Source organism: Notechis scutatus, chromosome 13 (genome assembly GCF_049901735.1).
Source record: "Notechis scutatus isolate UNSWTSFEM ecotype Mainland chromosome 13, rNotScu1.2, whole genome shotgun sequence".
Classification (NCBI taxonomy): domain Eukaryota; kingdom Metazoa; phylum Chordata; class Lepidosauria; order Squamata; family Elapidae; genus Notechis; species Notechis scutatus.
Window position 1 is genome coordinate 12,133,441 of NC_142021.1, and position 27,480 is coordinate 12,160,920.

At 48.5% G+C, this 27,480-nt stretch overlaps 2 protein-coding genes across 10 annotated transcripts in view; one reads left to right on the forward strand and one right to left on the reverse strand.

Moving 5' to 3' along the window:
• The first annotated feature begins 528 nt into the window (after positions 1 to 528).
• Positions 529 to 25,158, forward strand: GGT5 (gamma-glutamyltransferase 5). Of its 3 annotated transcripts, none has more exons than XM_026682932.2 (12): positions 529 to 974; positions 5,300 to 5,430; positions 6,156 to 6,245; positions 7,225 to 7,414; positions 10,066 to 10,226; positions 12,552 to 12,698; positions 18,292 to 18,428; positions 19,389 to 19,579; positions 21,066 to 21,163; positions 21,503 to 21,615; positions 22,073 to 22,183; positions 23,844 to 25,158. In XM_026682932.2, the coding sequence occupies exons 1-12, from the start codon at positions 799 to 801 to the stop codon at positions 23,988 to 23,990; spliced, it is 1,692 nt and encodes a 563-aa protein (XP_026538717.2). In that variant the 5' UTR covers positions 529 to 798; the 3' UTR covers positions 23,991 to 25,158. The 3 variants fall into 3 exon arrangements, with proteins under 3 accessions (XP_026538717.2, XP_087799144.1, XP_087799145.1); XM_087943018.1 differs by having other exon boundaries at positions 566 to 905; XM_087943019.1 differs by lacking the exon at positions 529 to 974 and adding an exon at positions 4,366 to 5,078.
• Positions 25,082 to 27,480, reverse strand: part of GGT1 (gamma-glutamyltransferase 1) — a 31,156-nt gene continuing 28,757 nt past the window's right edge. For 6 of the 7 annotated variants that reach the window (XM_087943014.1, XM_087943012.1, XM_087943011.1 and 3 more), the window contains one exon: positions 25,082 to 27,276. In XM_087943014.1, the coding sequence (XP_087799140.1) occupies positions 27,133 to 27,276 (144 nt within the window). In that variant the 3' untranslated portion in view covers positions 25,082 to 27,132. The remainder of the gene's footprint in view (positions 27,277 to 27,480) is intronic. The other variant, XR_015745285.1, reaches the window with a different exon arrangement.

Consider the following 27,480-nt stretch of genomic DNA (forward strand, 5'->3'; position numbering starts at 1 on the left):
AGCTCCTCATTAGCGCTTAAGGAAGGAGAAGGCCGAGCCTCAACGAAGGCCGGCCAGTTTTGGAGTTCGCCGGCCGGCCCTGCGTGGGGCTGGGAAACAGCCGCCAAGATCCAGGGAGCCAGCGAGCAGCCCAGCCGAGACGCCGCAGAGCCGTCCGCCCGCCCGCCCGCCCCGAACAGGCAGCCGAGCATCGCAATCCCCACGCCTTGCGCGGAGGTGCCCGGAAGAGGCTCTTTGCGCCTCAGCGGGGCTGACCGGCTGAGAACGACCCAGCCCTGTTGGCCTCCGTTGGGGGCTTTTTAAAGCCATTTATGTGTCCCGCTGAGCCACCCGGGGACTTGTGGCAACCACGGAGGGGAGGTTTCCTCCCAGAGGCTCCGTCCCCCCGCCTGGCCCCGGGGCTCTTCAGGGAAGAGGATCGCCGGCAGAGACGGGCCGGGGGCGGCTGAGCCCGCTTCTCCAGCCAAGCAGGGCATTCCCCCCTCCCGTCTACTTTCGAGAAACTCCAACGTCTTTTGCTTTTGGTTCCCGGGAAGGGAGGCGGCCCGCCAAGCGTGCGCGGAGCCCTCGAAGTCCGGCCTTGGAAGCAACTCGGAGGGCTGCAGCCCTGCGCCCGCTCGCCCAACGGCCGCCGGCAGGGGAAGGGCCGGGGCGCGGTTCGAGGGGGCGGGGCGGCTGCGCGGGCCTGCCCGGCCCTCCTCCCCGCCCAGCCCCCGAAGGGCAGCCCGGTCCGGGAGCTGCTTCCCAGGGCCCGTCGTCGGGGGACGAGAGCAGAGCGCGCGGGGCCAGGGCGGCGGGATGGGGCTGTCGAGGCGGGCGGCCTCCTGCGCGGGGCTGCTGCTGCTGACGGCCGTCCTGGCGGTGGGCGCGGGGCTGCTGCTGCTGCTCTACCTCGGCCGGCCCAGGTGCGACCCTCCCCGCTATTGGCACGCGGCTGTGGCCGCGGACACCCGCAGGTGCTCGGAGGTCGGCAGGTAGGCGGAGAGGCAGCCAAAACAGAGACGGGCGGGATGCGCCGTCGGGGACCGCGAGCGACGGCTTGGGGGCGATGGGGGCGCTGCTGCGGACGGGGCGGGCCAATCGACGGGCTCTTTTCGGCGCTGCTCGAGCCGAGAACTGAGCAGGGAAGGAGGCGGGCTGCTCCATCGGCCGCCCGGCCGGCCGTTTCCCCCGCCTCGCCTAAACTCCGTTCCCGGGCAGGCAGAGAGGCGCCCGGGGAGCTCGACGCCGCTTCAGAGCTGCTCGCTTTTGATCCAGGGAAAGCCCCCGGGGGCCTCCAGCGCTCCCGCCGGCCCCGTTGTGAGGCAGCTCCTGGGGCCGGTCCCGTTTCATCGTCGGTTTTCATTGGACATGCGGAGGCTTCAGAGCTTGAAATAGCAACCATATAAAACTTGTAGATAAATCTCAACTACTTGTTGAAACGTTTCCCAGAGCATGTTGCGCACTGTACAGCGAGGTTATTTGCTGTCATCTCGTCAATCAGTTCTTAACTTTTAAAACTTAGCTGCGCTCATTCATCCCACTTAACTCCTGGCAACTTCTTTCCTCGGTTTTTGTCTCAACATAGCCTTAAAATGCAGGCAATTATCTAAGTCATTTATGAAGATATTGAAATGTATTGAGTCTAAAACAGAACCTTGCGATACTCAATTCTTACTTTCCTCCATGTAGATGTAGTTTCATTAGAACTACTTGTTGAGTTCAGTTTGTCAGCCAGTTATAAATTCATCCAGTGGTGATGCTGTCTATCCCACAGTTTTCTAGCTTATGAAGAAGTAGGTTTGGTCTACTTTGATAAATGCCTTACTGAAGTCTAAGTATACTATGTTCACAGCATTTCTCTGGTCTACTAAGTTAGTCACTTTGTCAAAGAATGGAATAAGATTTGTTTGGTATGATGTTTTTGATAAATCCATGTTGGTTTCTGGTTATAACGTTGCTTGCTTTAAGATATTCAAGCAAAGTTATAAATTACACCTGCTTTAATATAATAGTTATTAAAGACATGAATTGCAGTAAAAAAAAACTAATACAGATTAAACTCAAAAAGAGAATAAAAAGTGCAAACAAAAGAAAAACATTGAAATAAAGCAAAAGAGAAATATATAAAGAAGTGATTTCCAATCTCCATCATAAGTGTAAACAAGTTTGGTAACTCTTCATCCCATAAAGTTATTTTAACCTTGATCAAATAAACCAAATTTATAATTTCTTCATTTCATCTCTGAAAATCTTAATTTTTAATTAGCTCAAATATTGTCAGGAGATTTGATCTCTCTTCAATTCTTTATCCCATCACATAAATCCTATCCCATTCTTCAAGGCTTCAGAAATCCTTTTTTACAAATCTAATGAAAAGATATTATCCAAGTCATTCTTGTGGTTTGTCATTTGTATTTCCCCTTTAAGTTTGAAAACTTCAGTCAGTTGGCTTCTTTTGTATATCCAAACCCCATCTGGGTCATTCCCTTGGCCAGGCACTTGTTCCACTTTAAATGCCTTCTCTGTCTTGTAATCTACATTGTTTATGATGCTACTATTTCTGTAGAATTATTTTCACATCTGTCATTCCTTCATTAACATCTTTCACACTTAGTCCATCCATAGAAGCAGATATTTACCAATATTGTTGATATTATGGCTACCTGGCCTCTGTTCATCTTGGTCCAGAAAAAGCCACGGCTGAGATTTAGCAAAACTCAATTGAGACCTCAGTTGTGACAAACTACTCTGAAGACCTGGGCAGCATCTTCTGTAGCAGCTCTAAAGACCTTTTAGAAGACCTTGTCTGCTGCTCCTCATAGAAGGGCCTTTCCATTCGCAGGATTTGAGGGTGTGCAGATGATATATTCTCTCTCTCTCTCTCTCTCTCTCTCTCTCTCTCTCCCTCCCTCCCTCCCTCCCTCCCTCCCTCCCTCCCTCTGGTGTTTTTGGAACTCAGTGCCTCAGGTGCCAATTTAAATTCTTTTCCTAGGACTGGCACCCTCAAAGCTTGCCAGATGGCTCTGTTTGGCATCTCTGGTTCCTATTAGTGTCCATTCTCCCCAATTTCCCATAGCATTATAGAATAGAATAGAATAGAATAGAATTATTTATTGGCCATGTGTGATTGGACACACAAAGAATTTGTCTTTGGTGCAAATGCTCTCAGTGTACATAAAAGGAAAGATACATTCGTCAAGAGTCAAGAATCATAAAGTACAACATTTAATGATAGTCATGGGGTACAATAAGCAATCAAATCATACTAGGAAACAGTATAAATTGTAAGGATACAAGCCACAAAGTTACAGTCATACAGTCACAAGTGGGAGGGGATGGGTAATAAGGAGTGATGAGAAGATTAATAGTAATAGTTGTGTAGACTTTGTAAATAGTTGCATAGTGTTGAGGGAATTATTTGTTTAGCAGAGTGAAAAACTGTCCTTGTGTTTAGTTGTTCTGGTGTGCAGTGCTCTATAGCGTTGTTTTGAGGGTTGGAGTTAAAACAGTTTATGTCCGGAACATGAGGGGTCTGTAGATATTTTCAGAGCCCTCTTTTTGACTTGTGCAGTATACAGGTCCTTGATTGAAGACAGGTTGTTAGCCATTGTTTTTTCTGCAATCCTAATTACTCTCTGGAGTCTGTGCCTGTCTTGTCAGGTTGCAGAGCCAAACCAGACAGTTATAGAGGTGCAGATGACAGACTCAGTCATTCCTCTGTAGAACTGGATCAGCAGCTCCTTGGGCAGTTTGAGCTTCCTGAGTTGGTGCAGAAAGAACATTCTTTGTTGTGCTTTTTTGATGACATTTTTGATGTTAGGTGTCCATTTTAGGTCTTGTGATATGACAGAACCTAGAAATTTGAAGGTCTCTATCATTGATACTGTAATCCTCATTTCCAGAGGGCAGGACCTGTATGCTTGGTTTTGTTTAACAAATAACTCATTCAAACGTTCTCTTATTTTCAGGCCATTTCGTTAACTTAAAAGGATCAAATTTGATTGAATGTGATTTCTGTCTTGTATTTCTTCCGCCTTCAGGACCCGCCTGCAGGTATGCAGGATATCCTTTTCTTCCTCTTTGGTCCCTAAAAGTTACTTCTGATTTCTAGAGGTGCAAAAGGCCTCTACGCCTTTGGCTTCCAGTTGTCATTCTCATTTCACTAAACTTCCTCCTCTCCTGTGGAGAGTTGCTTTTCTCAGCTTTGGGCCTTTTTGGTCCAGTGAATCTTTCATTTTCCTTCTGAGCTGAAATGAAGCCATTCGGTGTTCCAATCTTTGGACTTTTTCCCCCTCTAGCTAACACTAATTTGTACTTGCTGCAAATATTTGCACCAAGACAAATTCCGTGTGTGTCCAATCGCACTTGGTCAAATAAAGAATTCTATATAAGTCGAATTGTTTTCAGAAAGGAGAACAAACAGGCCGTAGACTTTGCAGTTCAGGACTTCTGAATTATGTCTGTTCCTCTTCTGTTTTTTAGGCAGCACTAGTGGAAAGACACACAGGGAAAATTTATTACAATCATTGAACTCACTGTCTTCACAAAGTTTGTTCCAACTTTGGGCCAGTGCACCTTACAAGGTTGTTGCTGTGGAGAAAATAGAAGGAGGGAGGTGAATTAGGTATGTTTGCCACCTTTAGTCATTTTAAAAAATAATAAAGGTGAAATACAAACAAATAAACAAAGAAAGAAATGTTGTATTAGCTGCCTCTGTACCGTATGTTTGCCCAGTGAATTCCCTCTCCAAAAGCTGGTTACCTTATATTCCTAGGCTGCAGGTGTTCTTACTCAAGAACAAGCAGGCATTCAATCACTCACTCACAGTCAGCAATTATCAACAACTCTCATGACACATTTCTTGTAACAGCAACTGTGAGCTCTCTCTTTTCCCACAATAGCTGAGCATGCAATTCCTCAAGATCCATGGCAGTCTAGACATTCTCTCCCTGTCCCTCCTTCCTTCTGATGAATTGTGTTGCAATTGTCCTCTGAGCTCCTCTCTTTGCTTAATCCGAAGACAAGAACACAGGAGTTGGGAGAGAGAACTGCACGTACTTTGTGAGGTCGTCCTAGAGATGGTCTGCTGTTTCCAGGTGAAGTCCTGCTCTCCACCACAGTTCAATCGGCAGCCATTGGTCACTGGCCTCTGCCTGGTGAAGGGCATCGTTGTGCCTTTCAGGCAGCCAGGTATCTTGCTGCTGCTGCTGCTGTCCATCTGCCTCTGTAAGAAGCCCATTGTGCCCGATTTCTCGGGAGAAGCTCTTCCGCTGCCAGCTTTTGATGTTTCATGCTCTCTCCTCTTTATGCTCCACAGGGACATCTTAAAACGTGGCGGCTCAGCCGTAGACGCTGCTATTGCAGCCTTGGTCTGCACGTCAGTCCTGAATCCACAGAGCATGGGCCTGGGTGGAGGCGTTATTTTCACCATCTATGATGCACCGACAGGTAGGTTCACCCAACCTTGAGGAGAAGTGGCCTCAGGTGGAACCATTAATGTAGCAGCATGTACCGCTCCTCAAAAAAGGATGGCCGGTCCCTTCCAGCCTTATGATTCTGTTCTGCGTTCTAAACTTTTGACTACTTTGAATCATGGTTTTCAAGACCCTAAGAAAATTAAGGAAGTGTAAGCTACCAAGGAACGCGGTGGCTCAGTGGCTAAGACGCTGTGCTTGTCGATCAGAAAGGTCGGCAGTTCGGCGGTTTGAATCCCTAGCGCCACGTAACAGAGTGAGCTCCCGTTCCTTGTCCCAGCTCCTGCCAACCTAGTAGTTCGAAAGCATGTAAAAAATGCAAGTAGAAAAATAGGGACCACTTGGGTGGGAAGGTCACAGCGTTCCGTGCGTCTTCAGTGTTCCGTGCACCTTCGGTGTTTAGTCATGCCGGCCATATGACCACGCAGACGTCTTCGGACAGCGCTGGCTCTTCAGCTTTGGAACGGAGATGAGCAGCGCCCCCTAGAGCTGGGAATATGACTAGCACGTATGTGCACGGGGAACCTTTCCCTTTTAAGCTACCAACAAACTAGGTGGATTGAACATGGGGTTTGTGAATGAAATAAGAGATTTGAGATTTGAACCTAGGTAAACTTTGTCAGGACAATGCTAGGTGTTATTCATCACCTCCATGGAAGCTGTGGGGAATTTTTCAATGTGTTCTTCTTTGGATTGCAGGAAAAATTGAGGTGCTCAATGCTCGTGAAAGGGCTCCCCGAAACATCACTGAAGGTTTGCTGAAACAGTGTAGAAACAAGTTGCTTCCAGGTAACTTTATGATTCAATAGTACAATGGTTTGTATCAGTGGGGCTGGGGAGAAAATGCGTGCCAGGGAGCTGTTCAAAGACCCTGTTCTTGGATCTCTTTGGGAGAATCAGCCTGGTAGACGTTATGTACACCTAGAGATTATCTCATTTCCATTGGAAGAAGCATGAAGCTACCTTGGGAAAAGAGCCTCCCAGAGATGGTTTCACCATAGAGGCAGCTTGTGTAAGATGGCATCAGCACATTGATTGGCCTCACTCCCCTCCCCAAGCCATTATAAGTGCCTTTAGTCCAGTGTGTGAATCCAGTTGAGTTTTGCAACCCATGATTAATGGCTTAGCTTTTGTGTGAATTGGACCACTGTGGCTTATTCAGCCATTTTTAATTCAAACAATGCATGGCTTATAGTGTTGCATTGTGCCACTTAGATGCCATAATACTGATAGAATTTCAGGTGTCAATCCATCAGAATAGAGCAGAAGGGAACCTTGGAGGTCTTTTAGTCCAACCCCATGATCAAACAGGAGGCCCTATACCATTTCAGACAAGTGACTGTCCAGTCTCTTTTTAAATAGCTCAAAGACTTAAAAAGTGGGGGAACTTAGCCTCTTCGATCCCAAAGAGGATTCCTTAAGCAGATACAAACATACAGTATTCATATCATCAGCCATTCTCTTCTGACTTATGGCCCTTAAAAACATCAGCCATACTTGCATCTGAAAGGGTTTTGCTAGGATGAGTGATTGAGTAGACGGGTGTCCCTCAACCTTACTGACTGGCTTGTTGGGGAATTCTGGATAACAAGAATCCACACATCTTATCAGGATTGTTAAACTTGAGAAACACTCGGATTTTTCTACTAATAATTTTGATACGTTTTTACAAGTCACAAGGGAACGAACCCAAGCAATCTAATAGCGAAATTAGGGCGATCATTGGAGAAGAGTCTGCCTTATCCATAATTCTGCCTTTCTTCGGTAGGGTCTCAATGGATTGCTGTTCCTGGAGAACTTCGTGGCTATGAAGAAGCTCACCGGCGCTATGGTAGATTGTCGTGGAAGGATCTTTTTGAACCCACCATCGAGATGCTTGGCCTTGGGATCAGGGTATCCGACGTTTTGAGCCAGTTCCTGAAAATCTTAGCGTCGCATTTGACTAATTCATCCTCATGGTGAGATCAAACTTTTAAACAAGGGATTGGCCAATAAGAGGCCAGTATCCTGCTTGGATCCTTTACAGCAGTGATCCCCAACCTTTTTGACGCCGCGGCCCAGTACCGGCATCAGCTGGGCACCGCCATCTTTTTTTGATGAAAACGTGCTTCCGGTGAGCTTTCTACCCGGAAAAGCTCACCGGAAGCACTTTTCATGAAAAAGATGGCGGCGCTAGCGCTTCCGTGAGCTTTTACGGGTAGAAATGGCTTTCTACCCGAAAAGCTCATCGAGCGCTGGCACCGCCATCTTTTTGATGAAAACGTGCTTCCGGTGAGCTTTCTACCCGGAAAAGCTCACCGGAAGCACTTTTTCATGAAAAAAAGATGGCGGCGCCCAGCAAGCCGCGGCCCGGTAGGAGTTGTTCCGCGGACCGGTACCGGTGGTTGGGGACCCCTGCTTTACAGCAATTTTGAACATAGCCAGGCTAAGGACGTTTCCTACAATCCTTTTGCCACTGTTCTTCACCACAAAATAATGGTGCAAAATGCTTGTTACTTGGGAGAAGGTTCTTTGAAATATGAATATCTATAAAGTTCTGTAGTATGAATCTTCATATTCGGCTTTCAATGAGCCTCAGTTTCAAGTCCTTTTCATACCTCTCCTTACCAATCCATCTTATACGCGTGCATTGATTTCTGTTTTCTGAGTGAAGAGCTGAGTCTCTTATTTTCAGCCAACTTCTTTAATCCTTGACCGTTTTTAAATGCTGTTCCTGTCTTCTAAGCACTCTCAATCTCACCTAATACTGTATGATCTGCAAATTTGATACCCGTCCCCTCCCCTTTCGTATTTTAAATCTTGCGGTACCCCTTAGGCGCTTTTTCAAAAGGCAATTGGACTTTCCATTTTTTTTCCTTTGAAGACGTTTCACTTCTCATCCAAGAAGCTTCTTCAGCTCTATGTTACCCCTTAGTACAACCCTCCAGTTTGATTAGGATACTATGGATATCTGAGTGTAATAATCAAGTCAACAGTTGACCACATTTAACTATGTTGCTAATTAAAATGTGGGATACACTGCCAACCGCTTTGCCCAAATAAGGTATATTGTGATGACATTCCTGTTATTCCCCTTTGATTTATATAGCTGTCCACCTCACACAAGTGACTCTGGGGTGGCTTTAAAACACAGCATTAAGACCCACAAACCCACCGCATGTAGCCCCTCCCCTGCCTCCCAAAGATAAGCCAGGACCCCCCTCAGCGGTTGGCAGTGTATCCTACATTTTAATTAGCAACATAGTTAAACGTGGTCAACTGTTGACTTGATTATTACACTCAGATATCCATAGTATCCTAATCAAACCGGAGGAGCTTCTTGGATGAGAAGTGAAACGTCTTCAAAGGAAAAAAAAAAGGAAAGTCCAGTTGCCTTTTGAAAAAGCCACCTGACCTAAATAGTTGGGGGGAGGGGGGGAAATGGGGCAGCCAGATCCTGCAAACACACGGTCCATAAAGTTACACAGGAAGGCAACTGGATAAAGCTTGCCGTTCACAAATCTCTGCTGACATTGAGGTAGCATCACTTTGTTTCCAGGTTGTGCTCATTCTGATCACCTCTAGTGGCTCCCAGACCTCCATTGTTTTGACTGGGATGTCCTCTCCCTCCCCTTTGAAAAGGGACCTCGGCCTCCCCAGGAAGGATAAGGAGAAGCCAAGAAAGGGGAATAGTTTGCCTCGTCTTTCTTATCTCTCTCTCTCCCCCCTGCTGTCCCCCAGCTATCACCGTTTGCCTGTCGGTCTGGCCTAGCAGCACCTCTCCTTGCCTAGTTGTAGGGGGTGGGTGGGGGCGAAGAGATTTAGCCCTTCCCTTCCCTTTCAGTGGTGCGTGTGTGTGCGTGTGTGCTTCTACTTGGCGTGTGAGGGGGTGGGAGTGGGGGCGAGCGGCCACCCCAGCCCCACTTTCAGGGAAGGGTCAGTGGGGGGAAGCTGCCCTCCCACCCTTTGGCCATGGGGAGTTTCGGCCACTCCCGTCTGCACGACCTTTAACCCCACGCAAATGAAGAAGAGCCACCCCTCAAGGGAATCCGCCCTCAGCCAGAATGATCCCCAGGAGAAATGAAGTACAGGTAGTCCTCGACTTATGACCGCAGTTAAGCCCAAAATTTCCACCACTAAGCGAGACAGCGGGTCAGTGAGTTTTTGCCCCATTTTACAACCTGTCTTGCCACAATTGTTAAGGGAATCATTGCAGTTGTGAAGTTAGTAACAAGGTTGTTGAGTGAACCTGGCTTCCCCGTTGACTTGGCTTGCCGGAAGGGGCACCATGTGTCCCAGGGACCCTGCGACCGTCATAAGTAGGAGCCCATTGCCAAGTGCCTCCATTTTGATCAGGTGACCCTGAGGATGCTGTAAGCGTGAAAACTGCTCGGAGGTCCCTTTTCTCACTGCTGTTGTAGCTTGGAACGACCACTAAATGAACTGTTGTAAGTCGAGGACTGCCTGTATTTGAAAGGGAAGCCCCACCTGCCCACAGAGCAGAGACTCACCTCTGTTCTTGGGAGTCAACCAGAGCCAGCTGTGTGCGCAGGCTGAATCGGGGCTTCCGAAGCGAGGCGTGGAGAACAGTAACCGCTGACCGGCATCCTCTCCTTGGCCTCTCTTTCAGCCGGCTGTTTTGTAACGACCGAGGAGCTGTCCTGAGCAGCGGAGAGGCTTTACGTTGGGCAGCCCTAGAGAAGACCCTGAAAGCCGTGGCAGAAAACGGGGCCGCTGAATTCTACTCTGGGAGGACGGCGGAAAAGTTAGTGCAAGACGTCAGAGCGGAAGGTAGGGCTGCGTGGCACGGCTCCCCCAAGCCGGTTCCTCCTCAGGGCCCTGCCAGGCCCCCAGGGAATAATCTGCAGAATCTGTTGAACAGATTCAGATGAGTGTGACATTGCAGCACCTGTTCAAGATGCAAATCAGGGCTGCCTGGAGGCTTCCGCAAGAGGAATAGTGCAGGGGTGTCAAACTGGATTTCTTCGAGATCAACTGGATCAGCCTTGTAGTTGTCCTCTGTGGGCCGATGGGAGGTGGGGGAGACGGGACGGACATCTCCTGCAGTACCCTGCCGCCTGAGATTTGAGAGATGTAGCCGCTGTTCTGACCCAGGCTTCATCAAACGTAATAAGACACAAACTGCTTTTAAAAGTAAAACCTATTTTAATGGGACGCTGGGAGTTACTTGCATTCCCAGCCAAAACTCATTAGGCACACTTCCTCCAGAGAAGAGCATGCTTCTCAGTGCTGTAGAACAAACAGAAGTCCAATTAAGGCTTAACATAAAGCAACCCAAAAACCTAGGAAAAAAAAAAACGACCAGAGTACAGAGCTTCACGAAGGACTTGGAGATTACTGAACTGCTTTGCTTCCTGCAAAGCTCTTCGTCATCGAGGACTGACTTTTATCCCTTATGGGAGGGGCAATCACCTCCCAGCCTTACTCCCGAGTTGCCCCTGCTGCTTCAGCTGCTCTCGCCTTCTAGCAGCCCTGCGCACACGCGCACTGGGAACAGGATCCCCTGGGTCCTCTGCCTCGCAGCTGCCAGACTCCGAAAGCTTTGGAGTCAGCACCCCACTCCCGGATGGCCCTGGCCCCATCTCTGCACTGGATGCAGGACCTTCGTCTGAGTCCTCTCCAGATTCTCTGACTGGTCCCCGTTCTTTCCCACTGTCCAATACCTCTGATGTCCACACCGGCTGCTGGCAAACCACCACAGCCTCTCAGTTCCCATGAAATGGGGCAGTGCCAGACCATTGGCCAAGAAAGGGTGAGCCTGTGGTGAGACGGGACTGCAGCTCGACCTGTCTGACCTCAGTTGTGCCCTTCATGTCCCCTTTAAAGGGGAGGTGGGGAAGAGAGAGAGAGAGAAAGTCAAGTTCATTTCGTGTGGGGGTTTTGTGCTACCTCCAAAGCAGGCTAAGCCCACGTCCAAAACCAACCAACAGCAGCCAAAAGGCATCAGGAGGTTTGTTCTTCTTTTCACTCCACCCCCCGCCTCCCTTTGGGACCCCCTGGGCTACCCGCCTTGGTTAGCAGCTGTTCCGACTGTTCCAAGACCTGGTCCACAGAGGAGAAAGTCTCTGTGAAAAGACCCCAGGATTCCCAATGTCGAAGCAGAGTCAAACTAGAGCTGAAGAGATGCTGACCCAGCCTGGAACAGGTCTAAGACAACCCATCATGGCCAACTCACTGCAGGACAATTCAACACTGTCTCAACCATTTCATTCAGTTGTTTTTATTATTGGCGACCACATTTTTGTTGAAATATTTGTAACTCTTGTGTTTCTGGATTGACTTTATTATTATTGGCCATGGTTCTGTTGAAATTAATTCAACTTTTGTATTTGTTGAATGGTCCACTAGTGAGTTGTCCCATTCTGGCTTGGAACAGCCCAGAGGAGCCAGGCTCAGTCCAACCTGTGGGGATCTCTGCACCCCCCCTGCTCAGGTGGTCAGGGAAGCCAATGAGGTCATAGCCATTGCAAAATGGAGGTTGGGGGAAGGGAGAAGGCAGTACTTTCTCACCGGCACAGCGAAGGATGGTGTAAAGTTGACTGAGACTTGGGGCTGCCGGTAAGAAAAAGACAAAATCATGATACATTTGTGTTTGTCCCATACTTTGGTTCAAGTGGGGAAGGGCCCTATAATGGCTAAGCTAGCCACTGGTCTTCCCAACAGCCTCACTTTTCCAAAATGGCTCTCGCATGCAGTTGCCCAGGAGTCCACTTCAATTACGGATGCGTAATCCAAGTTCTTCTATCCCGAAATAGGGGCAGAGAAGCGTGAGCTGCTGACCGTTTGGTAGGGGGCGTGCATAAGTGCACCAATCGTGCCTACCGTCCCTGTCCTATTGGGTTTTTTTTATTTTTCTTATAAGTATCTATCTCATGTATTCAAAACTATATTTATTCTTATACCTGTATCTTGTAAGCGATTGACAAATCAAATAAATACTAAAAATGCTAAGGGCCATCTGTTGGTCACTATGGCAACTCTTAGGCTGAAGTCTGCTCCTGGTCTGAGAGGGAGACCACCATGCGCTTTCTGTCTGGAAAGTATCACCTCCTAGGAGGATTAAAAGATTCACTCTTTTTTCTTTCCATTGTTTAGGTGGCACCTTGACCTTGGAGGACCTCAAGAATTATCACATTGAACTGATGAAACCTGTGAATATGTCGCTGGACAAGTACACCATATTCTCAGCCCCAAGGCCAGCAGCCGGATCAGTCCTCTTCTTCGTTCTCAATGTCCTAAAAGGTACATGAGGAAAGGGTGGCTCTTGAACCCCGGGGGCCTCTTGGTTAACCTTGGGGAAGATTCTTGGGGAAGAACCACAGCCGGCTTCTGGAGGGTGAGGTGATTCCAGATTAGGAAAGGCTCTTCCTGGAGAGCTAGCTTGGAAAGCCTTGGTAAGGCCACACCTAGAGTCCTGCATCCAGTTTTGGTCACCCACTGTAAAAAAAGAGGTTGAGACTCTAGAAAGAGTGCAGAGAAGAGCAACCAGGATGATGAGGGGACTGGAGGCTAAAACATACAAAGAACGGTTTCAGGAACTGGGCCTGGCTAGTCTCGGGAAGAGAAGGACCAGGGGAGACATATTTGAGGGGCTGACACAGAGAGGAGGGGGTCAACTTGTTTTTAACCTAGATCCAACCAAGAAATAAGGAGAATTTTTCTGAGAATGAGAGCAATCAACCCATGGAACAGAAGTTGCCCTCAGAACTTGTGGAAGCTTCATCACTGGAAGCTTTTAAGAAGAGACTGGAGTGCCATCGGTCAGGAATGGTCTCCTGCTTGGCTGTGGGGGCAGGATTAGATGACCTACAAGGTCGCTTCCACCTCTGTTATTTTATTCTATTCTAAATTCACCATCAATGACCAGTCCTTAGCTGTTTGGAGGGGGGAGGGGGCTAGCAGTAAAATAACATGGTCCATTGCCCAAGTCAAGCACCTGCAAGAGGGTTTGGACCTTCCCAGAGAGGGCTGCCCTTCCGCACCTAGAACAGGGTTTCTCCATCTTTAAGACATGTGGACCCAACTCCCCGGCCAGGGAATTCTGGGAGTTGAAGTCCACACCCCTTAAAGATGCCAGGGTGGAGAAACCCTGTCCTTTTGGGACCTTGGTCAAGGCTTGGCTTCCTCACCAAGGAACCCAGAATTCTACCCGCCCAGAGCTGAGCAGGATGGGATCCGCATCTGGGTCGTTACTAGCATTAATAGGAACTCAGGGAAATTGCCGTGCAAGCATGGGGCATTTACTCAAGACCGAAGAATCTCACAGAAGCTTTTTTCCCAAAGTAGAATGGCTACTCGTGGCATAAAGCAGATGGTTCTGGAGGAAGCCCAGTATGATGCTGCCTGCCGGATTCAAATTAATGTGACATTGCAGCCTCTATTCAAGATCCAAATGAGGCTTCAGCAAGAGAAGAGGGAAGAGGGTAGGGGTGTCAAATTGGATTTCTTCAAGGGCTGCATCAGCATAGGAGTTGTCCTCCGTGGGCCGATGGGGAGGGGGAAACGGGACGGACGCCTCCTGCAGCACTCTCCTGGCCAAGAACAGGCTGTGCAGAGGGCCCGTGAGGCCTCTGCATGGCCCATATTTGGCCGGCAGAGTCCGACTGTACTCCAGAGAGGCCAAAAATGGGCCTCCCTGGGCCACCACACAGTCTATTTTTGGCTGGCAGAGTGCTGCTGGAAGCTGGGGAGGCTGAAAACGGGGCACAGAGAGGCTTCAGGAGAGGGATCACGGGCAGGCCCTTTGATATTTGCAGGCCAGCCCCGTGGGCCAGATTTAAGCACCCCCGTGGGCCTTGAGTTTGACACCCCTGGAATAGTGGGATTGAGGTTTTGCTCTGTTTACAGAATCTGGCTACGTGCTCTTCCTCTCCAGTGACTGTCATTACAACTATTCTGTGATGTTGAAAAATACTCTTTGCCCTGATGGCTTCCAGAATATTAATATAAAGTGTATAATTGACCTTTTTCTGCTTTCTGTTTTTCTTAGATAGAATAAGCTTTTATCGAAGCTTTCCCACATTACTTTAGTTTTAACTGGGCAAGTTATTCTTGAGCTGAGCACCAGTTCCACTATAATTATTACAGAGCTATTTGGTTGATAAATATGAAAACTATTTCAGCAGCTGCTTTGGTTGGTTGATTACATTGCAGTATATTATTATGCAATAATGGATTATTGATCCATTATTGTTTCTGATACTGTATTTTAATGGTGTTCTTGTTTCGTCAAATTAGAAAGCATATGTTATAATTTCTTGGCATGCTTGGATAGAGTGCCTTGATATTTTAAAATGGGTTTTGACTCAAACATCCCCAAAATTTTCATATTGTGGTTTGATATGATTTATTAAATCCTTAAGTAATGAGTTAGTGTCATACAAGGATGGCTGGGTTTGTTTTTTTTAATAATTTGGCTTTAAATCTTTGACCTGTATCAACAGAAATTCTGAAATGATAACAGCTGGCCTACATGATTTTAACTTGAGTTTGTTTGTCTGGGCTAAGAATTTCCAGGAATTCTTCTCAAACAGGACAGGGAAGGGAAGATAAATGTAACCAGGAGGGATTTAATTCCAGAGTTAATTGATTTCATGCAAGGCCTTCCTGTAAAGAGTGTGACATTATTTTAAACTAATTTCCAAGAAATCAGATTCATTTCCTTGGTAGGAACATCTCACAAGATTTTACCTTTTTAAGAAAGGGAATTTACCCATCTCCTGTCCTCAGGGGTGGGATTCTAATATTTTTGCCACCGGTTCAGTGGGTGTGGCTTGGTGGGCGCGCTTTGTGCGCATGCACACATTTCGCATGTGCACGCGTCCAACGTGCACTTTGCGCAGGCGCAGAGGCATTCCAACTCGCCTCCTGCAAGCCTGCACTCTCCCTGATGCTTCAGCAGCGGCTGCGCAGCAATTACTGTGCCGTGCAAAGCAGCTGCGCTTCAAAAGCAGGACGTGAAGGTGAGTAGGGGAGCCAGCCAGGCGGGCGGGTGGGCCCAACAGCAGAGCAGCGAAGAGAACCGGTTCAGTCTCTGCTGCTCATCAGCGCTACCGGCTTGGCAGAACCGGGCCGAACCGGTAGAATACCACCCCTGCCTGTTCTTCAGCTGGGCTTCATCCGAGGTTGGTCAGTTGAACAGGGAAATTCAGCCTTTAGGTCTTTAGGCTAATCTTGAGAACTATTATCTGGCAATACTGGCAGAAATCGGAATCCCTCCTGCGAAGGGGATTTGCAAGAGTCCAGGCTTCTTGCAGGCAGATGCCTGGGGACCTTCCCCATTAAAACTTTGTGGGATAATAATTCAACTTAAAAACAAGATCTAAATATTTGTTTTGAGTGAAGTGAGACTTTAATAACATTATTTTGTAACCATTTGGTTCAGAGGCAGCTGTCTTTAAAACTTTGGTAGAGATAAAAGATAAGCTTGACCTAACTCAATGTTTTATTCAATGTAAACATTTCCTTTTTTTTTTTTTTGGCCAACGGCATGCTGGAACGAGGAACGGCATTTTCCAGCTGTTCGTTTCTGCAGAAATAGAAAAACTGACTCTTGGGACAGAGGCCCAAATGAATTGCCCTGACGAAAAGCTGGCTCAGATATTTATACAAAAAGCTTATTATTTATATAACCTGTCAATCTATGAGACTTTTTTTTTTTCACAAGGCCTGTGCTCACATTTGGTTGATTGCATTTGTCATTTCTGCTCCAAGATGAGTACAATTTAGTACGGTCATATTTAGTACAAGATTACTCACAATGGGTCCTTGTGAAACCTTCCTAATCCTATCTCTTTATCAGGACTTTCCTGCTGCCTGTCTCTGGATTGTGTGTCAGTTTCTCAGCCAGCAAAGTGAAGCTTAGATAGCCCGATACTTAATTTCATCAGGTCTAACTGCTGGAGGCTCATTTCTACAGAGCTTAATTCATTCTTGCCTGTTTAAAAGCAGAGGTGGGCTGATGCCAGTTCACACCGGTTGTAGCGAACCGGTAGTTAAGATTAAGTGCAGTTTGGTGAACTGGCAAATTCCACCACTGGCTGGCCCCGCCACCACCTGTTTTTCAGCCTGTTTTGGGGCCTTTTGGGGCCATTTTCTGGGCTGTTTTTGGCATGAAAAATGGCCCAGAAAACACCCCCCAAACTCCCTAGTTGTCTGGGTTCATTTTCAGACTATTTTTTGGCTATTTTCAGGATGTTTTTTGGGCTGTTTTCAGCCCAAACTCAGTCCAAAAACAGGCTGGAAAAAGGGGGGGGCACCCAGTGGTGGGATTAGCCCCAACTGGGTGAATCCTCCCTCTTCCTTTTAGGTGAATGGCCAGGAGGCGGGGCTGGGTGTGATGAGTGATGTCACCCACTGTCACATGACCAACCGGCCACGCCTACCCAGCCAGAGAACCGGTTAAAAAGCAGGCAGCCCCCCACTGTTTCAAGGCATTAGTTGAAACCTTTTCTTGTGAAAGGGATTCCTTTCCTAGGGAAGTTATGCTAATGGAGAAGAAAACCCGCAGGCAGCTGGAATTTGTTTTCCAGATCCTAGCTTATTCAGACAATTCCTGCATTCTTTAGAGCAGGGGCCTCCAACCTTGGCAACTTTGATAGCTTTGGACAACTTAATTTGCCTCCATTAACCTTTCTTCAAGGAAAGTGGAGCTGATGGAATTTATATTAGTTATTACGTGGTTTCTCAAACAACAAGCCTGAAACACAGTTTAACGATGTGAAATCAATTGGCTGTGAACTGCAGGGAATATGATAGAAACCACACAAGGATCTAAGGGGTATTTAATAATTGGTTGCGATTATCTTTCTTTTGGAGATTGGAATATTAACTCTTTGGGTTTATTCTTGTCATATTACCTCATCCAGGCCTCTCATCAGTGGGGCTATTAATGTGACGGGCTCAATTGTTGTGTCTTAAGAATGCATATGTTCTCCCTGTTGCATCCATGGTGTTTGGAGTAAGGATGCCAAGAGCTGACATGTGGAAAAAACATTGTTCTGTCTACGGAATTTTGTTATTTATCTGAGCATAGCAAAAGTACAGGCAGTGCTCAACTTAGAACCATTTGTTTAATGATTGTTTGAAGTTATGACAGTGCTGTAAAATGCGACTTATCACTGGTACATGTGCTCACGACCATTGCCCCATGGTCACATGATCAGAATTTGGCTCTGTGGCAACCGGCATATAATTACAATAGTTGCAATGTCCCAGGTTACCACTTACGACCTTCCCAGGAGCTATTCAACAAGAAAAGTCAATGGTGGAAGCAAGATTCACTTATCAAATATGTCATTCACTTAGCGACCATAGCAAAAAGATCATAAAATCAGTCACAACTCACTTAATGACCATATCAGTTAGTGATTTGTGGGAGCGCCATCACTTGAGACTTTCAAGAAGAGATTGGACTGTCATAAATGGTGTAGGGTCTCCCGCTTGGGGGGTTGGACTAGATGACCTACAAGGTCCCTTCCAACTCTGATTATCTGTTATCTGATAGAAGTTCTGGTCCCAATTCTGGTCGTATCAATAGCCACAGCCCTTAGACTTATACACCGCTTCACAGTGCTTTCCAGCCCTCTCTAAGCAGTTTACAGAGTCAGCCTTTTGCCCCCAGCAATCAGGACCCTCATTTGACCCACCTCAGAAGGAGGAAAGGCAGAGTCCACCTTGAGCCAGTCAGGATCCTGGCAGTGGAATGCAAAATTAGCCTGCAAAACGGCATTCTGAGCACTGCGCCGCCACCAGCTTGTAAGTCGAGGACAACCTGTAAAGATTTTTAAAAGCCTGTTGATGAGTGGGGACCTCCCCAACTCTCCTTGTCTTTCAGGGTTCAATTTCACCAAAGTGGATCTGGAAGAACCAAACAGAAGAGCAAGGGCCTATCACTACATCGCAGAGACCTTGAAGTTTGCCAATGGCCAAAGAGCAAAATTAGATGACCCGAAATTTTCTGAAATAAAAGAGGTGGGCCTTTCCTGTGACTGCCTTCAGATTTTGGAATTACATTGGGGTCAGCACTTCAGTGCTTGGACTGATCATCCTGCCCACTTGCCTATGCCTAGTAGATGCGTGTCAAAACCTGGTACTTTGGTCCTAGGACCTTAAATCTTAGATGACAACGTTCTTATTGGTTTTTTAAACTTCCAGATGAGTGGAAGTTAATATCCATTTTATTCTTCACATATTTACCGTTATAGCCTGTATTTCAAACCCTTCTTTGCAAGGTAGGTCTTAATTGTCCCCTCAGCGTTATAAAAATGAGCTGGGTATTCTTCTGCAACTTCGCTCCCCCAATTATTCTGAAGGGAGCAAATGACCCAGAAAACTCTCCGATGCTGTTCGCAGCACAGAAAAAGACGTGCCAACAGTTAGACAGCATCATGAAAACCAGCACTTAAAGGCTGATTTTCGGTCCTCACCACTGTTTGCATGTGATGTGAAAAGAGAGTCTTGCATTTCTAATCAATATGCAAAAAACCTGATTTTTGCAACAGCTCAGAGAAGTCAAATAAAGATAAAAAGTTCAAAGGTACAATCAGAATAAGGAAAATAGGAAAGTTTTTCTTGATTTCATATCGGATGAAGATGCTGGCAGGATAAGAGGCCAGCGATTTAATTTGCAGTGGCTGTGGCCTGAGGCATTGGCACACAGTGTGCGCACTGATGCAGGAAAGGGAGTCTTCCTTTTCCCGCGTGGCCCCACTCCTCCTTCCCCTGGGCACACAGCACCATAAAAGGTGCTGCGTCTTTCTCTGCGGTGGCCTGGGTGCTCCGTGGCTGGGAAAGAAAACTCTTGAGTCCAGCACCTTTGGCTTCCCATCCGTGTTCTGTTCACGGCCCTCCTGCCTCGCGGGCCTTTTGGAAGGTAGTCTCAGGGCCACCCATGGCAGGTCTCCTTCCTGACTGGACCGCCCACCCTTTCAGGAAGTTCTCCAGGAGATGATGTCGGATGCCTTTGCTGACCACATCAGGCAGTTGATCGACGGCCGGGGAGACCACCCAACCAGCCACTATGACCCAGTCCAGCTGAAAACGGCCCCTTTCGGCACCTCCCATGTGGCTGTTTTGGCAGAAGACGGGAGTGCTGTGTCAGCCACCAGCACCATCAACCACCCGTAAGTGGGGGCAGCTGTGGACCTGTGATGCTGAAGGCAGCCTTGACCATTTGGCCCTCCGTGTCCAGGAGGTCTCACCCTCGGTTTTGTTGCTACCCGCCCCCCACCTCCTCCCAGCTAGGGTCTCTGCAGAAGCATCCATGGTCACTCCATGAAAGCCACTACCCAGATGCAGCGTCCACCCACAATTCCCTGTGTGAAGCTGACCCAACTGGGCTTGTGCTTCTCACATCGGTTGCAGGCACAATCCTGCTTCTCCTTGGTTAACTGAAGGTCCCACAAGCAAAGCTCGTAAAACGTTGGGGAGGTTGCTTGCCCCCTTCCCTGGACTGAGTCAGTGTCCCTCCAGAGCCCACCCACCCCAAGAGCTTCTGAGCTGGCCCCTCTAAGGAGGGCCTGCCTTCCTAGCAGACGTGGTGCCAAGAATACCCAGTCTGAGGGTCGGGGGCTGTGGCTGAGGCTGGGTTCTCTCAGGACACGTGATATGGAGTTTCCAAGACAGAATGAATAGCACCAGCCGTGGTCCTTAGGCTGACCTACCCGTCACAGTCCTTTACAGCCCTCTCTAGGCGCTTTATAGCGTCGGTGTCAGGGTTCCAGAAAAACCCAACTCCAACTCCCAGACAGGCCTTTTCTCAAAGTTTCCTTTTATTAGAGTAGATATACTGGCACATCCGGGAAAACCTGAATCTTGAGAGTTCTGGGTTTTCCCCTTAGTAATTCAAAAGTCAAAACCCAACCCCTGCACCCATCGGTCCATCACATGGACCAATCGCCAACCGTCGCAACGGTTGAGACATCCCTCCTCCAGGTGCAGGAATAACATGACCTTGACCGAAAAGAAGAATGCTGTTACGTCTAACTACCAACCCTCTAAAAATGCCCCCCCCTCCTACTTTCCCAGGCACAGGAATGTGGCAGCATGGAAGCTTCCGGTACTACTAATATGGCTTCCCAAGCTGATAGTCGGCCTCTTGCCCCCAACCATCTGGGTCCTCATTTTACTGACCTCGGAAGGATGGAAGTCAACCTTGAGCTGATCAGGATCAAACTGCTGGCAGTCGGCAGAATGAGCCTGCCAGACTGCATTCTAACCACTGTGCCACCATGGCTCTTAAATAGTTTTAACGGAAATAGTTTGGGGCAGGAGAAATCTATCGGAAAAGGTTGTCTTCCCCTGTTCCGTTCAGCAGAGAGGGGCCGGGAGGACGTCTCCCTACTAGTCTCCTGCGGCTGCTTTCCTCGTCATGAGGTCTAGGGCCTCTTTTATAGGCTAGCCAAAGCAGCATCCCCATCAGATGTCCAGAGGAGGCCTCTGGGGCTTATGATCCTGGCAGGGCCTGTGCATCTCTCTCCCAGGAGGTAGATAAGATACTAGCAGGGGCCCCTGGAGCCCCATTCAGAGAGGCTGCCTGAGGCCACTTAGCCGTATTCACAGCAGCCTCTTGGTCAATGCAATGTTCCTGACCCTGTTCTCTGCGCTTAGGTTTGGCTCAATGGTCTATTCGCAGCAAACTGGAATCATCTTAAACAATGAGCTGGCTGATTTTTGCATGAAGCACTCTAGCGAAAGCATTTCTCCAGGTAAGGACCACTCCCCACCCCCCACCCCCCACCCACAAAGAGTCACCCTGAGCTCACTGGGTCTTCCTCAGGAGCTGGAATGGCTGAGCATGGTGCTCCCTAACGCATGGGTTTTTGGGGGTTTCCTAAGAGATGGATCCTGTAGGCAGCTATTACTTTGGAGTCCTTGGCGGTCTCTGAGCTTGTTTGATTTATTGCAGACATTTCATTACCTGATGGCGATGTGACTCTCAGTTTGGTAATAAAATGTTTGCAAGAAAACAACCAAGTTCAACCTGGCGCTATAAAGCTTCTCTTCTCTCAGCTAACACTTTCTCCTGTTGTTCCCCCCCCCCCCAGGAGAGATGCCTCCCTCCTCCATGGCACCGTCCATTCTTCTTTCCAAAGATGGGAAGTCCAAGCTGATAATAGGGGGCTCAGGTGGGCGCCTCATTATCGCTGCTGTAGCCCAGGTAAGCCATGAAAGCCCTTGTACAAGACCCGCCCTTGAGGATGGCCCAGGACTTCCATTAACCCTGCAGGGTCCAGCTCAAAGTCTTGTTCTGCAGCCTCTTCTTCCATTCCTCTGATTTTCCTGGAAGAGGCTCTTCATCTCCTGCGGCCAGGGGAAACCCTTTCGCACGAAGAGTCAAGTTGCAGTCAAGTTTCTACGCCATCAAATCCCTTTCAGTCGCAGGGAAATGCAAACTGCTGGGGGAGAAAGGGGCGAGAAGCATTTGACCTTCCGTGGCTGGATAGACATGACATGTCAAGCAAAGAGAGAGCTTGGGGCCAATAAGACTTATCTTGATATAATGTAAATTAATTGCCTCCCCTGAATTGCTCCCCACGACTGTTCCTCAGCTTCCATGAGGATGCTCTGGCCAGACGTCTCTTTCGTGGGTTTATCAAAGGACTCTGTGTTTGCAGGCCCTCGTCAATAAATTATGGTTTGGATACGATCTGGATCAAGCCATTGGAGCGCCCATCCTCGCCGCTTCTGGAGATGGCTCCATTCAAGTGGAGAAGCAATTTCCGCAGGTGAGACGCTGGCCTGGTTCTTCTCTCTCTCTCCGTCTTCCCCCTCCCTCCCTTAAGCTGGTGGTGGGGTTCTTGTGTCCCACAAGGCTGGGTGAAAACAGTCCTCTTTGGAGAGGAGAACCGCCTCCATTACTTGCCGGCCTTGGTCAGATTCTTATTCCATGAAGGCCTTATATGGCATTCTTCGCCCCCTCCATCTCATTGTGGGAGGCATTTTTTTTGAGGAGGGAGGGGAGACGCTCATGGAATTTACCTACTTTGCCAGTTTCCAATAAACCAAAGAAATAGAACCTTCTCTTCTGCCTCCCCCCGTCCCTCAGCTGGCATCCCTCTTTGTCCTCTCCTGGGTTAAAAAGAGAAACGGAAGGTCGGTCACTTGCTTTAGGGAAGGTGGGGGGAAAATGGGGGGAGACAACTGGGGCAGAGAGAAGAGGGGCTCCAGCTGGATACTTGAACGAAGAGGTTTTCAGAATAGATCCCTTCTGTAGTCCTTGGATGGAAAAGTCCCCAATATCCTCACAAATGTTGAGGCACTTTGGACAACTCTGCACAGCCTCTTCCTGCCCAGCTGATCTTCCCAAACTCAGACTTTTAGACCAGGGTCTCAACCTTGTCAACTTTTAAGACTTGTGGACTTCAACTCCCAGAGTTCCTCAGCCAGCTTTGCTGGCTGAGGAATTCTGGGAGTTGAAGTCCACAAGTCTTAAAGTTGCCAAGGTTGGACACCCTGCTTTGAGACTGTCCAAGTCCTGATTCCGGGATTCACCACGGTGGGTTTGACAGTCACCCAGTCGCTGAAGACCCCTGAATTCACCCCTTTGTGGTGGGCAGCCTGTTCCTCTGGCTTACAGCTTGTGCCGTCAGGAAGCTCCTCCTACGCCTGACCTGAGCCTGCTAGTTTTAGTCCCTCGCTCTGGTCCTGCCCTGTGGGAAGGAGAGAGGAGGAGGCCCGTGGAGCGTGGATTAGAGCAGCCCGTTCTGCATCTGCCTGGGACCCAGCCTTCTCCTGCAGGGCCTTTATTTTTATTTTGTTTATTTTATTTATTTATTTTTGTCAATTGCTTACATGATAATAGGTATAAGTAAAAACATAGTTATGAAGACATGGATACATATAAGAAAAATAAAAGAAACAATAGGACAGGGACGGTAGGCACGTTGGTGCTCTTATGCATGCCCTCTACAGACCTCTTAGGAAAGGGGTGAGGTCAATAGTAGACAGTCTAAGGTTAAAGTTTTTGGGGTTTGGGGAAGAAATCACAGAGCCAGGTAGAGTATTCCAGACATTGACCCCTCTGTTGCTGAAGTCGTATTTCCTGCAATCAAGTTTGGTGCCGTTAACCTTGAGTTTGTATCTATTGTTTGCTCTTGTGTTGTTATGGTTGAAGCTGAAGTATTCATTTACAGGTAGGACATTGCAATGTATGATTTTATATACTATACTTAGATCAGACCAAAGACGTCGTAGTTCTAGGTTTTCTAGGTCTAGAATTTCGAGTCTGGTGGCATAAGGTATTCTTACAACGAGTAGAGGAATGGAGAAGCCATCCGGGCTGCCTCTTCCCAGGCCCCCTTCCTAACAGGATGGCCCACCGAACTGTGTGGGAGGCCTTTGGAGGGGGCATGTGGGGTTTACCAGCACTTTTATTTTCCTCTGCAGAACCTCACGGCGGCTTTGATCACCATGGGGCACTCAGTGAACACCCCACCGTATGTCATGAATGTGGTGCAGGGCATCTCCCAGGAGGGCTCCTGTATCTTCCCTTATTCTGATTTGAGGAAGCGAGGAGAAGCCTCGGGCTACTAGAAGCCGGGAGAAGCTCTGCGAAACTCTGCGGCAACCTGGTCTTCTTCTCTGGCGCTTCAGCCATCGGCCTCTGCAGAGGCTGCTGCAAGGAACTTTGGACGCATTCCTAGGCAAACCACACACACACACACACACACACACAGAGCCCAAACTGAGTTCTCTCTCCATTGCTCCTCCGTCAGGCGTAACTTCTTGCTGCAACTGCAACTGCACTGGTGGGATTCCAACAGCCATTTTCAGCTAAAACTAAAAGCCCCGGTGAGTGAAACAGCTGAGGCACGGCCATCTGCCCTGCCCTGCCGATCAGCTGGCCTTTCAAAACCAGGAAATAAAGGATAGACTAGGGCAGGAGCGGGTGGGCAGGGCGAACTAATTGCCGTTCCGGACCAGCTGAATAATCCCACCCTGACTTTATGTCCACACACACACACACACACACACGAGACCTTCGTCCTGTGGAAAATGAGGACTTGAGCCACACACCTCTGTCTCTCGTGAGTCCCGAACCGGAGGAAAAGGTGTGTTGGGCTGAGCCTTGCTGGAGTAGCCTCTCCTCTGCGCTGAGATAATGCCCTCAGAGTGTCCGTGGCGGATGGAAGCCGAGGAAAAACGCAGCCTTTGGCATTTGGTAGGGAGCCAGGGTTCTCCTGGAAATCCCCTTCTACACCGCAGAGCGAGTTACCCGGAGAGAGCAGAGACGCTGCAGCCGGTGTGATGGAAACCCTTCAAGCTCAGGGCTCTGGAAGAAGCCTTTGAGCCTGGCAAGCCAATGAGCCTAAGGGAGGGTGAGGGCCTGCTGCCAAGCTGGAAAGCCCTGCGGAACCCAGGAGCCATTAACCTTTCATGCTGTTCCCTTTCGTTTCAAGCTGGGGCGGCTGGATGCCCTGAGCTTTGCCCTCCGACCCACCCGGGACGCCTCAGAGCCAAAGCCACCAGCAGGAGCTTTCCTTCTTCTTCTTCTGGCTGAAAGAGAAAGTTACCGACTGTTGTGTGTTCCCCCACCACCACCTGCTGATGGTTACCATGGGGGGTGGGGGGAGGGGAGGCAAGGAATGGGGGAATTCCACTAGGAATGGGATCATGCTGGATGATGAGCTTTTTCAAAATTTTATTTCTTCACGCGCGCATTTGTTTCTGTAGAAAGTTTAAATTTTATATTTTCACAAAATGGTTTGTGGGTCTGTTTCTTTTCAAATCTCATGGCTTTGCTTTTTCTTTTCAAAGCCTCCCAACACGTGTTGTTTTAGGTAGAGATTTGTTTCCGGAGGGTTTTCATTTTTCTCCCCACTTTCTTTGGTCGCAGCGCCCTGACAAGCCCATCCCAGCCACCCTCCCTTTCCAAAGGAGCCTCAGGGCCAGCAGTGCAACATGGGCAATTTTTCCTTCGGCCCCTTTGGGCAAGCGATCTGGTGCGTCTCAGTGGGACACCAAGCGGGGGCGGGGGGAGCAATGGGCAACTAACTCTCTGGGGCTCCAGCTCGTTGCCTTGGTTCCACATACATCTCAACCCACTCAGGTGCTGGGAGGCGCCTGGACTGCGCTCATTTTCTTTATTGGTTTTCTGGATTCTAAAATGGGTGCTGGGTTTCCAGAAAGTCCCGATTCTAGAAAACGGCCCATCCTGATGCCGAAGGATAAAGTTGAGACCATGAGAAACCCTGTAATCAAAAGAAACGGATGGTGCATCTCCTGCAGAGCCACACAATTTCTGGTCTCTTCCACGTAACTGAAGAAACTTCCCTTGTTTTATTGACCAAGCCAAATTCCATGGATTTGGATTATCTTCAGCAAGCTTTCTTCTGAAGAAAATTCTGAATTAACCTCACCTCATTTTTGAGGAGGAGGAGGAGAATTAAATATGAGCTACATGATATGAAAAACACATCACAGTGTCAACTCTGCCATCCTTAGTAAAAGAACTTAGTAAAAGAACCTGTCACTTCTACCGAATGGAGTCGAGAGTCTTTCTTTCCGTGAGACCTAGCTGGGGCAAGACTGACACATCGTCTCATTCATCACACTGAAGAGAGGCATCGTTAAGTGACAGGTCACATTTTCCCAACTGGACCTCCCAGTTTATCCGATTAATGGTGAAGCAGTGGCAGGAAGAGTGATAGGACACACAAAAACTTTTTGAAAGAAACAAAGCTCCTAACTTAGAAAATGATCCATCGAATACCTAGCATAGGATGGGGAAATACCGAGTTGGCCACAGACTTGCCAAAAAGATGTTGAAGCTTGACTAGAACCTGAACAAGCCTGACTGGACTGCAAATAAAGGACATGCAGTTTTAGGCTGAATGAATAGTACAGTTTTCTCAATGACGGGAAGTAATCATTTGGTTGTGATATCTGGGCATGAGACTTGAGAAAGGAATGAAAATATTATAAACAGCCTCGCTATATTTAGCTATTTTGAAGTCATTTTCTTTTTGACCCTGGCTCCATCTTGGTTGGCATCCCACCAACCCTTCGGCTTCTCCTGGGAGTGGGTGATGCCTTGCACTGGGAATAGCCTGGCTCTTTAGAGTGCAGCCCCCCGCCCCCCCCTGCTCCGTGGGAGCTGCCTTCCAGGCCACTCTGGCTTGGGGGAGGGTGGATCTGCCCGAACAGTAGCTGGGGCAGCCGAAGGGGGGATGGCTGGCAAAAGGGGGAGAGATCTCTGTCTGGCTCCCAAGGCCCAAGTCTTCTCACATTCCTCTGCTTGTCTTCTGAACCTGGGTCAAAAAGTGGCCAGGTTTCCTTGCACCTGGACAAAACACGCGTGCGTTTGCTGACAGCCCACGAGGAGGCCATCCGCTTCTGTAGAGCACCACCTGCCGACCCATCTGGGAGAGGCCAGTGGAAAAGGCAACCAGGATGCCTTTTCTGCTGCCAGAGACACCAAGCCACAGAAGCCACTTTGGGTTGTCTGGCTTTCTCCAGGAGGCCTTGATAGCAATTCCTGCATTCAGCAGGGGATCCGCCAAGGAAAGAACGAACGGCAGCATTCTGTGAATCCTTAAGAAATGCCCAGGCCAAGCTGGTGCCAAGAGCTGGATCCCCCTCCCCCCATATCTCTACATCAATAGTGTTTGTCAATGAAGCAGTGCACAATTGTCCCATGGTCATCTCCTTATCTATGTACATGTAGCTGGCCATCTCAGTATCCAGCTGGAAAGCCCCCCTTCCGGGAATCAGAGGCTGCAGCCCAACCATTTTCAGTCCAGAGAATGGCCTGCACCACAGCACCGTCGTTGGTCCTCTTGACCTCGTGTTTCCTTTTCACCAGGTCTTCTTCGATTTCCTAGACGTGGGAAGGGAGAACCAGGTCACGCAGTTATCTTCAAGAGATCCAAAAGCATTTTCTTATATCAGATTCTTTTGCCTTGTGGGCCAGAGTTAATTGTGCTCAGCCAAGAGCCAGCTGCCTCCCAGCTAGGGTGTCCGGGATGTTCTGTCACAAGTTACCTGTCAGCTTTAGCTGACGACGCTATTGGACAACGCTGCC